This window comes from Populus alba, chromosome 1 (genome assembly GCF_005239225.2).
Source record: "Populus alba chromosome 1, ASM523922v2, whole genome shotgun sequence".
In the NCBI taxonomy this organism is placed as follows: Eukaryota; Viridiplantae; Streptophyta; class Magnoliopsida; order Malpighiales; family Salicaceae; genus Populus; species Populus alba.
This window is the reverse complement of record NC_133284.1, coordinates 18,783,592-18,797,367: the sequence shown is the minus strand read 5'-3', so window position 1 is coordinate 18,797,367 and position 13,776 is coordinate 18,783,592. Positions and strand designations below refer to the sequence as shown.

Here is a 13,776-nt window from a genome sequence, read left to right as displayed (position 1 = left end):
CATGACTCAAGTTTAAGTGATTTTGGCTGCAACACCAGGCCCAAGAACCTTGTACTTAGGTCTTGCAGGAAGGCCATGTCATGAAAACGTGATAACTAAATAGAAAAAACTTTAATATTCAAGAATGAAATTAAACAAAAAAAATATTAATGGAAAAGGAGAAAACAAAGCAAAGCACTATTCAAATTAATAGTGCTTTGCGAGGAGTGGTACAGTAAAATCCTCTCATGAAATCACGATAATCTAATGAAAAGTAAACAAAACAAATTATGAAGTTTAATTCTGAATCAAATCGATATTAAAAAATGAAATTGAAAGAAAAAAACTAAATAAGAAAAAGAAAAAAAATCTGAATCAACTGGGTTAACCCACCAAACTAAATTAAGTCGTCAACCAGGTGATCCGTGTCATGAGAGTGTGACAACTAAATAGAAGAAAATTAACAAACTAAATTAAAAAAAAATTAATTAAAAAAAATAAAGAAAAAAGCAAAAAAAAAAAACTAATAATATTTTTTTCAATTTTATTAATTTTTATATTAGCAATATTCATTATAATAAAAATAATAATATTTATAATACAAATAATAATATTTTTAATATTAATAATAATAGTAAACTTGTATGACCCAAGTTTAAATGGGTCTGGCTGCAACACCATATCCAAGAGCTTTGGACATGGGTGTGGTTGCAAAACCATGTTATGAAAGTGTGATCATTAAATGAAAAATATTTAATATTAAAGAATAAAATTAATCAAAAAGAAAAGATCAATTGAAAAGAAAAAAAACAAAGCAAAGCACTATTCCAATTAATAATGTTTTGCGAGAAGAGGTACAATAAAATCCTCACATGAGATCACGATGATCTAATAAAAAATAAACAAAATAAATCATGAAGTTTAATTTTCAATTAAATCAATATTAAAAGATGAAATTGAAAGGAAAAAACTAAATAAAAAAAAAATCTAAATCAACTAGACTAACCCATTAAACCAGGTTAAGCCGTCAAACCTTGAATCCATGTCATGAGAGCGTGATAACTAAATATAATTTTTTTTTTAATATTAACGAACTAAATTAAACAAAAAAAAATTAATAACTAATAATTTTTTTTTCAAATGTATTAATTATTATATTAGCAATATTCATTATAATAAAAATAATAATTTTTATAATGCAAATAATAATTTTTTTTTAATATTTATAATAATATTAAAATTGTATGAACGAAGTTTAAGTGGGACTGACTGCAATATCAGACCCAAGAGCCTTGGACATGGGTCTGACTACAAATCCGTGTCATGAAAATGTAATAACTAAATAGAAAAAAAATATTAAAGAATTAAATTAAACAAAAAAAATAAGATTAATTAAAAACAAAGAAAAAAAACAAAGCAAAAAAAAATTAAAATTAATTAATAGTGCTTTGCGAGGAGGGGTACAGTAAAATCCCCTCATGAGATCACGATAATCAAATGAAATGTAAACAAAACAAATCATGAATTTTAATTCTCAATCAAATCAATATTAAATGATAAAATTAAAAGGAAAAAAAACTAATTAAAAAAAAATAAACTCTAAATCAACTAGATTAACTCACCAAATTAGGTTAAGCCATTAAACCTGAGATCTGTATCATGAGAGTGTGATAACTAAATAAAAAAATTAATATTAACAAACTAAATTAAAAAAAATAATTAATTAAAAAGAAAAAGGTAAAAAAAAAACTAAATAGAATTTTTTTTAATATTAACAAATTAAATTAAAAAAAAACAATTAATTAAAAATCATCAGCCTTTTAGAATGAATTGTACAGTGCACTCAACTAAAAGGCTCATAATCTAAAAAAAGTGTTATTATTCAAATCAACATACTAAAATCTTCTTAAATATCAAGTAATGAGTTTTAATATAAGTTAGAGATAATTAAGTGAAGTAACAAAATAAAAAAATAAAAACAAGCCGATAGCAGCGGTCGTCTTCGCGCACGCATAGTGCAACCCAACCAACTACCAGTGTGGACAACAACCAAAGAGGCTGCGCGGATAGCCGATAGCAGCAGTCGCCTTCGCACACGCATACCAACAACCCGATTCAATTTTTGAGTTTTTCTTTCCATTAGGGTAGATAACTCAATGATAGCGAAGGTAAGCTAAAATAAAGAAGGACAGCAGCTCAAGAATCAAAGACACTTGAAATGAGTGCAGGTACAATCTCTCTTTCTTTTGTCTCTAATATAATGAATTGAAGATGATGGGGGTGGTTTTTCTCTTGATCTCCAACTTTGTACTGAAACATTCAAGTAATTGCTTTTGTGTTCCTTTTACTCTTTGTGGGTTTTACCCTATAAAGACTGAAACTGGAAAAGAAGAAGAAGAAGAAGAAAATTTTGCAGAATCGCTGAAGGGGAATGATAGGGCGATACATGCCAGCTATCTTTGATATTCTGGGATACTACTAGTCACCAGTCACTGCATATGTTTGACGATGTTATTGCTGGTTCTTTTGTTGAAATAACAATCAGATTTTGAAAATGTCTCTTAACAAGACATTTTTCAAGTTGTAATTTTTATAGGTTAAGATTTCAAATTTCTAGAGATAAACCATTGTGGCATAGTTCTATGATTGGTCGTGCAAGTGCATAACTACATCATGGGACTTTACATCTCGGTGCAATTTGTATGGAAAATCATGTAAAAATGCACGAAGAGGGGTTGCAGCTTTTCAAGTGGAAGGAAAGCTGCGGTTGCTTACTTCTTTCACTGAAGTATCAATTTGTTGATTTTAGAATATAAAGAGTCTCCTTGTGTTATCTTAGTGTCCTGCACTGTTCTCTTCTGGGGACCAATCCATTTTTAAACGAATTGACATTGCATAATCCTCTAATTTTGATTACCTGTGAGAAAAAAAATTTGAACATTTTTCATCTGCATATTTCATGAATCCTTTATGTTTTCAAAACATATCCGCAGGTGGTGCATTTGGTGGAAATAGAGGATTGAGACCAGTACCGCCAGAAAAGGGCATCTTCCCCTTGGACCACATGCATGAATGTGACATGGTGCTGTTTCTTTTGAGTCTCCTACTTCTAAAATTTTAGTTTTTGCTAGTTTTGTGAATTCACAATGAAATATTTCTGTAGTCTTTTTAATTTCTTGTTGGTTCTTTAGCTTTTATAATGGGTTTGTTTCAGGAGAAGAAAGATTACCTCAATTGTCTCAAATCTTCTGGTCACCAATCTGAAAAATGTAGACTTTTCTCCAAAAAGTACCTGGAATGTCGTATGGAAAAGTAAGTCTGCTGGATTTCTCTACTATCCTTTGTTGGCTGTAATTTGTTCTTTTGCATCTAGTTTCTTTCTGATTGTGGTTAATTTCTGAAAACCCAAGAGAAGCATATCTAGTGAGGGTTGATGTGTGTGGGTGTTTTTTTTTTTTTTTTTTGGGTTGGGGGGGATGGTGCCCACGCTGATACCTGCCTGAATCATATAGTGTTTTGTTTAAGTGAATGACTGTTATGATAAATGTTCATATTCTTTAGCAATGGAAATTGCATAAACTCCATCTGGTCGGATAGGTAGTGTTGCCATAGTTTTGCACAACTTCTCTACATGGTTATAGGAAATCCTGGTTGTGATGCAATCTGTCTTGACTTGTAAAAGAAAAGCACATAACAACTGCTACATCCTAAATCCAGGAAGCAGAAAGCTAAAATCAGCGAATACTGAGAGCCTATATAATTAAAAAGGGAAACTATTAGCTGTGTTAAAATGTATAATTAAATAAAGATAACTGGTAGCAGTTTATTCAAATTCTTCTGGAAAAGTAGTTTGTTCAAACTCTTCTGGAAAAGATAATGGCAAAGGATTCATTTAATTTCTACAAGGAAAAGGTGCCACTTTATTAAAACCTGAATACATTTATGCCTTGGTTGAATTAAATTACAACCTTTTTTTTGTGTGCATTTGTCAATTGCATGATCTTCCCTGTTAAAATTTGGCATTTAGAATTATTTTTGCTGTGAGCAAATTTCTGTGCTAGAATGTTGTGTGCATTCTGCATGATAAGAGTAGTGAAAGAAAAATCGTTGTTTGATATCATAATCAAATCCTAGAAAGTCGAGCAATTACTGCTCAGACAGCTATGTTTTCAGAGGCAGATGAAGAAACTGTGTAAACGAAAACTGTGGCCATCCTGAATTAATGTTGGCTGATCTATCATATTCAAGTCATAGCCATTCAACATTTGTTTTCAAGTTTGTTTTTACCTGGAGAAGTCTCACATAACCTAGAACATTTCATTGTTATCCTGCAGAAACTTGATGGCTAAGCAAGACATGTCAGAGCTTGGGTTTGGAAAGGTTTCTGAGATAGATGCTTCAGGTGAAAAACCCAACGAGAGAATTAATGACTGATCTGGAACTAGTGGCTATACGATCTGGATCTAAAGGATGAAGAGGGTATCACAAAGTTGGAAAAGCTTTTGCGGTTCAAACTGAGTCAATGGGCATTTTCATTTTCCTTTTCATTTGACTGATGTACGGTTCATTATGATCAAAGACAGCGAGTGAAGCAAAGATATCCAACCGTTACAGGGTTCGATTCAAACACTTTCAAGGACCTAGATAGGGATGCATAAATTTTTGTAACCAACTGCTGTGATGATCATTCAGAGTTTGTTAACAGCTTTCGCTGATCCTGCATTATCAAAACAGGACATTAGAATTATTTTGTTTTGCATTGTATCGGTTGGTTCTATCAGATACATTCACTTAATCCAAAATCATTGGGATTTAGGGTCAAGTTCTTAAGAGCTTGTTCTTCCTTCCCCTAAAACCCATGTTTATTCTCCAGTGCTGTTTGCAATTGTAGATTCACATTCTGTCAATTGTGACTCAATGTGATCGATCGAAAAAAGAATACGGTGAAGCCACCTATTACTTACTGGTCTTGGTTCAAAGATGATGCAATTCCGTGCAGATGATAGAAATATAAAATGCCAGTGCAACCAAAAAAAAAAAACTTGGTCTGGATGATTACACCGAAGATGCTCGTCAAATGAATCCACTATTTTTCCCAATAGTCCAAGAAAACTTGAAAGGTGTAGCTGCTGGCGGGAGGTAAACCCTAAGCTACATCCTCCTACTACCTTGTAACTACAAAAAAATAAAAAAATGAAAGTAAAAACTCACTTTCTCTCTTCATCGTAAGCATCGCTAAGGACACTCCCCTTGTATAAAAAGTTAAAAACTCGATGCACCACGTCTTCTATTCTCTCTCTCTCTCTCCCCCCTCCTCCTTCCATGGCTTGCCATTGGTCTCTGCAACTTAACAACTCATTCTACTTCTCGTAAGTTCCTCCTATCTAATGCTTACATGCACCTATACATAGGCGTATCCACGCATTTCTAATGTGTCTTTGTTACCCGCTTGTGACTTGCCTACAAGTGATATGATTATACATGTAGTAAAGGGGATAGCGGTGAAGTTAAAGATGTAGTTATGGCAGGCATCTATGCAGTGATTCTTGTGCATTTTCCATTTTTGAGTATGTCTGTGCTACATTACTATATATTGTCTTGGAACTGGATTGAGTCGTGCTTATGTAAACTACAGATCTAAACTTCTTTTGCTCTTATTATATTCTTCTGCTTCATAAAGATTAATTCTTGATTGCCCAAGAATACACTGTTTATGCTTGGACTATACTGGAAACAGCTAAGAGAGCAGAAATTAGGTGTAGTTTTTAATCATTCATGACCAAGCCTGACGTTTGAACTTACCTTCTGGGACATTTCTGCTTAGTATAGATGTAGTTTGGACCCCTAGCAAGGCTCTGAGTGGATAACAACTTACTTTCCACCAGCAATATTTATTGGCTTCTGCAAGATGGGGTCTGGATTGTTGAAAATAAGAATGTAGGAATAAATATAGATTGCAGACTCTGTTCAGTTGATGGGGCTAGGTGAAAACACCCGGGCTATATAAAACTATTTATCAAAATTAGTTGTATTGAAGTTACATAGAAGAGAGTAAAGATTCTATTCAATTTAATTCCTCCAGCTTGAGGATTTCTAGACACTTGTTTTGTTGGGTTTCATTATTGGTATCCAACAATTTTATGAACTTATGTAACAATCTGTTCAATAATGAGGATTATATGTCTATGTTAAATTTGCCATTTGAATGCTTCTCTGAACTGGAGGGAAGAATATTTCATTATTGATTGGCTGTCCTTTTGAGGTCACAGGAAGTCTTCTGGATCAAAAAGCAAAAGAAGGATCAAGGCTGATGCTCCAAACTTTTCAAAATTGAATGGGATGGAACATGGGGTTTCTTTCTTTTCGAAGAATGGCATTTCACTTGGATTTGTGTTTGCACGTTATACTTCCCGGTACATTTCTTTGAAGGTATTATCTTCTATGTCTTCTTCTGCTTCTACTGGAGAAATTAATGACGTGAATGAGGATGTTGTGAGTAGACCTGATGATAAAAACATGGAGTTAACTCGAATAAATTGTCTTGTGTGGGTACTGCATGAGTCTGCAACAAGCTTTTCCCAAGCAGTTGAGTCCCTTGAACTGGCAGGAAGTGGTGCAGAACTTGCAATGGCTTGGAATGGGAAGGATGTCCATATATGGCATAAACGTTTGGCATATCAGGTATAGACAAACCAAACTAATGCATTAGCAACATGCTTCTTCTTCTTCTTCTTATTATTATTTTTGTTATATAACCTGAAAAAAGTTGGATTAATTCATTGCTGTTTGTGATTAAGATCATTGTTTCTATAATCATAAATGGTCATTTAATTCACATATTTGTGCTCATATGTTGTTCTGCATTTGAGCACTCAGAGATAATTTAATTGTTTAGCGGTGGAACCCTCTTTATGAATGTAGAAAACATAAAATTTCAAACAAGAATCGTTGACTAATATGGCTGTTCAGGTAGCTGTTTATGCTTTGCTGAAAACGGCAATTGAAGTAGAGATTTTGCTTTCTCATGATCGTCGCAACCCATCTCCAGTTAAAGAAATGTAAGTAATTCTTATGTGCAAGTACATATGTTCATGGTAGTTACAATTCCTTAACCAAAGAACTTATGGCAACGGAGGGGTTTATTTAAACCCAAAGTGATGCTTGTACATTATGTTTTAGCTTGGTATAACTCTATAAGAGATTTGATTCCATTTATTGGATGTTTGGCATTAAGCCAAACTGGTAGTTTAAACCTCATCCGAGATGCATTCTGTGTCTGCTGATTATACTTTTTCTATTTCTTCCCTGGTTCAAATATTCATGGTCCTAATATCATCTTTTCATTTGGTTCAGCTTTACCCCAAAGATAAACTTGCTAGGGGAGTACATAGAAAACCAATTGAACATGAAGCACCCAGAATTAGTGCTGTGGTTTAAAGTGGTGGAATTGCCTCATATAGCAGGATTTTTTGCTCCCTTGCTGAAACAGTGGTCTGTAGAATATGCTGGAAGGTTTGTTCGTTTAATCCTCTGCTTCATGTCATTGCAATTTACCTTTAGTTCTTGAATTATGATTTAGCCTATAGACATATATATTCAGTGGTGTTGCAGGGATTATTGTAGCAATAAGCTGCTGTGCGGCTGTTGGAAAACTGGGCAGTGAAAGAATTTGCTGTCCATTATTCAAGTTGTCACTAGAGGATGTATTAATAGAGCTCATGGATCTTTCACATAGTATTGTTGAAGTGGACAAATTACACAAACTAGCAACCGAGGCAGGATTTGAACTTGATTTCTTGTCCCATTTTGGTGCAAAGGTTTTCCCGTGCAATAAAACTGAAGAACTAGAGCTCTGGATTGGGTTGGCGCAGCAAAAACTTTCATTGGCACTCAGCAAAGAAATTGATATAAGAGGCACAGGAAAGAGGGTCAGTTCCTGCATGGCCAAATATCTTTAAGTTTTTAAAAAACAGTAATAGTTTTAGCACATATTTAGCAGGAGTTTCCCCTGACAGAAAGTTTAAGTCATCGTCAATAGATGGATTTTAGACACATCAATAAGTTGTTCTCACTCAAATCCTGACTTTTATAATAACACATATCTGGTGTAACAAAATACTGTTGTCCTGTTATTAGGTAACTTTTATATAAACTTAGAATTTCTAACTGTTTAAGTAAATTTGGGTACAGGTGGTAAGATTGTCAATTAAAATTGTATTTCTCTGGAATTTGAATAATGGCTCTTAATTATAATATTATAACAGGTTGGTGCAGATAGTTTGGCCACTCTGGGGCTTTTTGCATATCTGGGAAGAAAGACTAGATTATTCTTGTCAAGAATGGGCATTAAGGACCTTGATGAGCTTGTTTTGGACTTCCTCAGGTAACTTCTGAAATCTGAATGTTCAATTTGTGTATACAAACTGAGTAAGAGGTCAAATTCTTTACCTGCAGTTATTTGGAGTGTGGCTGCCTTTTTGTTTACCCTGAACTTGCTTCTGTGTCAACATATCAATGTTTCATGGAGGTAATTTTAATTGTAGTTTTATTGGAAACAAAGAAATGAGTTCTCTAATATATGTAAAACATCCTTCTAGGTCGTAAGTGATGAAATAGGATGGCTTGATTTTTATGCTGCATGCTCTTTTTTAAGCAATCAAGAAAGGGAAAGGTCCAAACAGCACACAATTCAAGCAGAGAAAGAGATAATTCTATCTACTGTATTTACTGTTTGTTATGATGTTTTCTCTGGTTTTGCTCACTTCAGCCGTTCGGCTCAACAGCCCTTAGATTCAGAATTGCTAGCTTTCTTGCTCCGAAGGTTGTAAACAATATCTCTGCTTCCACTATTAAGTTATTCTATTAAAATACTTGATCTGGTTCATTGACCAATTGATTGTTGACCTGTTTTCTCAATTTTTCAGTCAAAGTCTTTTAACTATCTGTCTGGAAGACTACTGGGCAGTTTATGATAGATCTTGGTATGCTTTTGTTTTACTTTCAACTCTTTCTTAATTGCAATTGGACATGAACCAACTTATGGGAATTCAATATAACTGTGCACATGCTGTTTTTCTCTGCAGTGAACCACCAAAGATTGTAGAAGCAGGTGCCTCTGACCAAATGCTACCTGTAGGAACAAAGGGAAATGAGAATTTATATGTGACATTAGAAGCGCAACAGAGACCAGCTGAGTTAATACTAAAGGGATGCCTGACAACAAAATCTCTACAAAGCATTAACCTGAGAAAGGTATGGCTAACTGCGATCCTTGACCAGTTGAAGAAACAGGTGGTATTGTTTGCCAACTACATAGATTGTGCAATGAAACTAGAGTGTTGAGTAATTACAAAGTAGAACTTTGAGTTGAAAATAACTAGAGTTTTAAGGAAAGCAAACCAGGTGTTGATTATTTTTAGTCTGGAACAATGGAAAGAAATGACAGAAGTACTGAAGATTTAATAGCTACTACGAAGACCAACTTTTCTGTTTATGCATGCATGCATATGCACCTCCGTACAATATGGAACTAAATGCTAAAGATTCTTAAACATCAAGAGATATCCAAAATTTAGCACTCGACATCTTTCACCAATTTATTCTTAGACAGTTGCAAGATGGCCACATTCTTCGTATCTGATTTCTTTGGTATTCATTTGCCTTTTAAGAGCAGGCTAGTTGCTCTGCCCAGAGAGAAGCAATAACTCATGTGGAAGCCTCCAGCACCACCGCCACCAGACCAAATCTTCCACATGAGAGCTTACTCAGAAAATACAGTGTCAAATTGGTATCTATAAGCTCGGTAAGCCCAATTGTACTGCACCTCTTTTCAATGAACAGCATGGTTTCATTTTTGGATGCTGGATTGCTAACATAGAAAAGCAAATTGTTTTGAAGGATTTGTGGATGGGAACCCAATTGCTTGTTGTAGACATCAGTTGTGCTCTGAAGCTACTCTTAAAGCAATTTCATGGCCTCAAAGTCACAATAAGAGAAAGAAAGAAGTTAAAGAGAACGCTAAATGACATCATAACACTAATCCCAGTTACAATACTAATGCTACTTCCTGTAAGCACCCATGTACCCTAATGGCGATGCTCAGATATTTAGGTTAGAAGTGCAGTTTATACAAGCAGAAATCTAATAATTGTTGAAAGAATCGATTGAATCTTCTTTTCCTATATATCCAGGTGTCTGCTGTAGGTCATGCAGCTATTCTAGCAGCCATCAAGAAATATATGCCGTTCTTGGTATGCCTTTCTGCAGATCTTCCTATTCCTTTTACTATTTCCGCTGATCTTGTTTTCCTTTACTGTGTAATTAGATCCCCTCTACATACTCCACCGAGCGACTTGAGGTTGTGAAACAACTAAATAGAACCAAGAAGATGGAAGTTCAGTCATGGATCAACCTTGAAGATCCATCCTCTAGAATACCATGAATGAGCACTCTTTCCACGCTAGTGCTGTCATCTGAAGTAATAAATTAGTTTCATGTGTAACTGCTACATACCTAATTGCATGTTCTGAGTTTGTAAATACATGATTGCATATATATGTTGAGAGCTTAATTTAACTTGCTAATGCTACACTGTATAGATTCAATCCGTTTCTTTTTGGTTGGTAAATGCTTACCTGTTTGTTAAGTAAATGAGAACTAGATGTAAAAATGGATAATATACAGGCTTGCTGCGGTAATGGACTTTTTTCCCCTGAATTTCATCCTGCTCAAACCAACAATGCTCTATAGCAATTGCATCACTAGGCTCTCTTTGTGAAAAAAGCTGTAAAGATACCAAAATACACACAATAGGGTACTGCTACTGCTGAAAACTCAAAAACAACACATGATATTATTAGAATCATCTTTCCAATATCTTGTGAGAAATGCAGAACGAAGAGGAACATCTGGATCGGCCAGCGTTAAAAGTGAGATTTCTTTTTTGTTGCTCTAGAAGAGGTCCTCCTGCTACTAATTACTGATATATAGAAAGTAATGTTGTTATATGCCTTGTCAGATGCGGAATAAGGTATGAAATCGATCGCCTAGGCTGTGTAGAGGATCTTCGCGATACTCAGATCATCTGTTAACAGATATTATAATGATGTAAGAGTAAAGAGATGTTTATTAATGTCTACCACGCTTTAACAGGAAAAGGAAAAGAAAACAGGATGTCATTTCCTCGAAAAATCACACTGAAGACACGATATCATTAACACTGATAACTCTGATAAAGCAAATGGAGACTGCATGTGTAAGGAGATATTGTTGCATACGAACTAGCAAGTAAAAATTAGAAGCTTGAAGTATGTCAGGAACCACTTAAGACCAAATGTTGCATGCTTAATTAGCAAACTTAGTAGCTTTACTGTTAATTCAAGTATGAATCATTAAAAAACAATAGATAAAGATCTTTGGATTGTGGGTTGTATTATACCAATTATCTAGTGGTACAAAAAAGATATAGTGATTGTAATTGGATATTTGACACTAAACATTTAAAATCCATTACTCAATAAGTTTTCATACTTGGTAGAGTAGTAGTGTCATGAAAATCCTCTAATCAAACGTGTATTGCAAGATTCATAATGGAATAACAGTTTATTAGTTTTGATAAAATGATAAGATGATTTAAAGAAAAATAAAAAGAGAAGAGTATTTGAGAGAATTGTTCTTATTGATTGATTCCTCTCTCACAGAACCTGTGCCTCTAAGTAGGACACATTACAACGGTAATACAATGAATTAGGAAAAACCGGTACTAGAGCTGAAGACCAGGAATGCTTCCAGCTCATCCTTATCCCGCTACTTTTTTGCTTGACAATTTCAACTAAACAAAAGTAATGACTAATTCAACTAATTAATTCAATACATAGCACAGCCATGCGAAGCCATGCAGTGAACTGGAGAGTGTTCTCATCAATCCATCCCCCTTTGAACAACCTTGTCCGCAAGGTTGAATTGGGGATAAGTCTTGGTAAATAGCCATAAGTTCTCCCATGATGCGTCCTCAGGAAGAGCTCCTTTCCATTGAACCAGAATTTCTGTTTTTGGACGATATTTCCCTTTCTGAATCACCCGCCGGTCTAAGATGGCCTCTGGTTCTGGTAACAAAACTTCCTCAGCTGAAATTGGTGGCAATGTTACCACCGTATCTTCCACAAAAGGTCCCCACTTCTTTTTGAGCAAACTCACATGAAACACATTATGTATCCTTGCGTCTGCAGGCAGGTCTAATTTGTAAGCCACAACCCCTACCCGTGCAAGAACCCTAAATGGCCCAAAAAATCTTGGGGATAGCTTTAAGGAACTCCGAAAGGAGACTGATTTCTGGTGATAAGGCTGCAGCTTCAAAAACACATAATCCCCGACTTGAAAGGAGACTTCACGACGATGCATATCAGCGCGCGTCTTCATACGCTCTTGGGCCAACAACAGGTGACGCCGAAGATCACGTAATATCACCTCCCTTGTCTTCAGAATGTCATCCACAGCCTGCAGTTTTATGGTGCCTGGAACATAAGGAACCAAGGACGGAGGAGGAATCCCGTAGACTGCTTCAAAAGGGGAGATTTTACTTGCCGAATGCACTGCTGTATTATACCCATATTCAGCCCAAGCAAGCCACTCCATCTATTTTTTTGGTTGATCGGACGTGAAACAGCGTAAATACTGCTCTAGAGTCCGATTTACCACCTCGGTTTGTCCGTCGGTTTGGGGATGATAACTGGAACTGTAGCACAATTTTGTGTCATGCAGTCGAAACAAGGATTTCCAGAAATCGCTAATAAAGATTTTGTCGCGATCGCTCACAATTGAAAGCGGCATCCCGTGCAATTTCACCACATTATTCATAAAACATTTTGCCACTACTATAGCCGTGAATGGATGTCGTAATGGCATAAAGTGTGCATACTTTGAGAGACGATCCACCACCACCATAATCACGTTGTACCCTTGTGATAGAGGTAACCCTTCGATGAAGTCCATCGATATATCGGTCCAAATCCGCTGAGGCACCGGAAGAGGCTGAAGTAACCCAGCGGGCCGAAGGGTCTCATGCTTACACCTTTGGCCCACCTCACAATCTCTAATAAATCGCTTGATGGAACCGCGAATGCCCGGCCACAAGAAGCTAGAAGAGATGCGTGTAAGAGTCTTGAGGTACCCAAAATGACCCCTTGCCGGGGAAGAGTGGCCATCGGCTAATACCGCAGGTAATAAGAAGGAAGTGGGGCTTAAGTGGATCTTTTCATTTTGCATCCACACGCCATCTCGTTGGACACAATTTAAGGATCGATTGGCAGCCAGTGTAGCATAATAAGGCTGCTGGAGAACCTCTTGTTGAAGATCAGCCCACCACTTTCCAATCGGCATGGACAAAGCGTTGAACTGAAGTGCTGCCACCCTCGAAAGCGCATCAGCACCTTGATTCTCCTTCCCCTTCCGGTACTGGATCTCGTAGTCAAACCCCATAATTTTTGGTAGCCATCGAGCTTGCGACGGTGTGGTGAGTCGTTGTTCCAAGAGGTACTTGAGACTGCGATGGTCCGTTTTGATCACAAAGCACCTTCCCAGTAGATAAGCTCGCCATCTTCTCACTGCCTTCACCACAGCTAACATTTCTTTGTCATAGGTTGACAAGGATTTCGCCTTTTCTTTTAAAGCTTCACTGTACTATGCTATGGGTTGATTGTTCTGAGTCAAAATGGCACCTAACCCATCACCACAAGCATCACACTCTACCACGAACTGCTCAGCAAAATTTGGCAGACGCAAAACCGGGGTTGAAAGGAG

General features: G+C 36.0%; 2 protein-coding genes across 8 annotated transcripts; both read left to right on the top strand.

Annotated features, from left to right (window-relative positions):
• Positions 1 to 1,919: 1,919 nt before the first annotated feature.
• On the top strand, positions 1,920 to 4,851 carry LOC118046191 (uncharacterized). Its single transcript, XM_035054986.2, has 4 exons — positions 1,920 to 2,207; positions 2,973 to 3,061; positions 3,194 to 3,291; positions 4,314 to 4,851. Exons 1-4 carry the CDS (start codon positions 2,198 to 2,200, stop codon positions 4,411 to 4,413), a joined length of 297 nt encoding a protein of 98 aa, XP_034910877.1. The 5' UTR covers positions 1,920 to 2,197; the 3' UTR covers positions 4,414 to 4,851.
• Positions 4,852 to 4,986: 135 nt separating this feature from the next.
• On the top strand, positions 4,987 to 10,554 carry LOC118046190 (uncharacterized). 7 transcript variants are annotated; one of them, XM_035054982.2, is made up of 15 exons: positions 5,327 to 5,348; positions 5,447 to 5,546; positions 6,249 to 6,660; positions 6,949 to 7,037; positions 7,333 to 7,491; positions 7,580 to 7,907; positions 8,244 to 8,362; positions 8,434 to 8,506; positions 8,577 to 8,800; positions 8,904 to 8,960; positions 9,063 to 9,231; positions 9,653 to 9,781; positions 9,877 to 10,047; positions 10,170 to 10,229; positions 10,304 to 10,554. In XM_035054982.2, the coding sequence occupies exons 3-15, from the start codon at positions 6,319 to 6,321 to the stop codon at positions 10,418 to 10,420; spliced, it is 2,037 nt and encodes a 678-aa protein (XP_034910873.1). In that variant the 5' UTR covers positions 5,327 to 5,348; positions 5,447 to 5,546; positions 6,249 to 6,318; the 3' UTR covers positions 10,421 to 10,554. The 7 variants fall into 7 exon arrangements, 5 of the variants coding, with proteins under 5 accessions (XP_073264090.1, XP_034910872.1, XP_073264256.1 ...); XR_004687127.2 differs by lacking the exon at positions 5,447 to 5,546 and having other exon boundaries at positions 4,987 to 5,348; positions 9,877 to 10,089; positions 10,304 to 10,382; XM_073407989.1 differs by lacking the exon at positions 5,447 to 5,546 and having other exon boundaries at positions 4,987 to 5,348; positions 8,254 to 8,362; positions 8,747 to 8,800.
• The last annotated feature ends 3,222 nt before the right edge of the window (positions 10,555 to 13,776 follow it).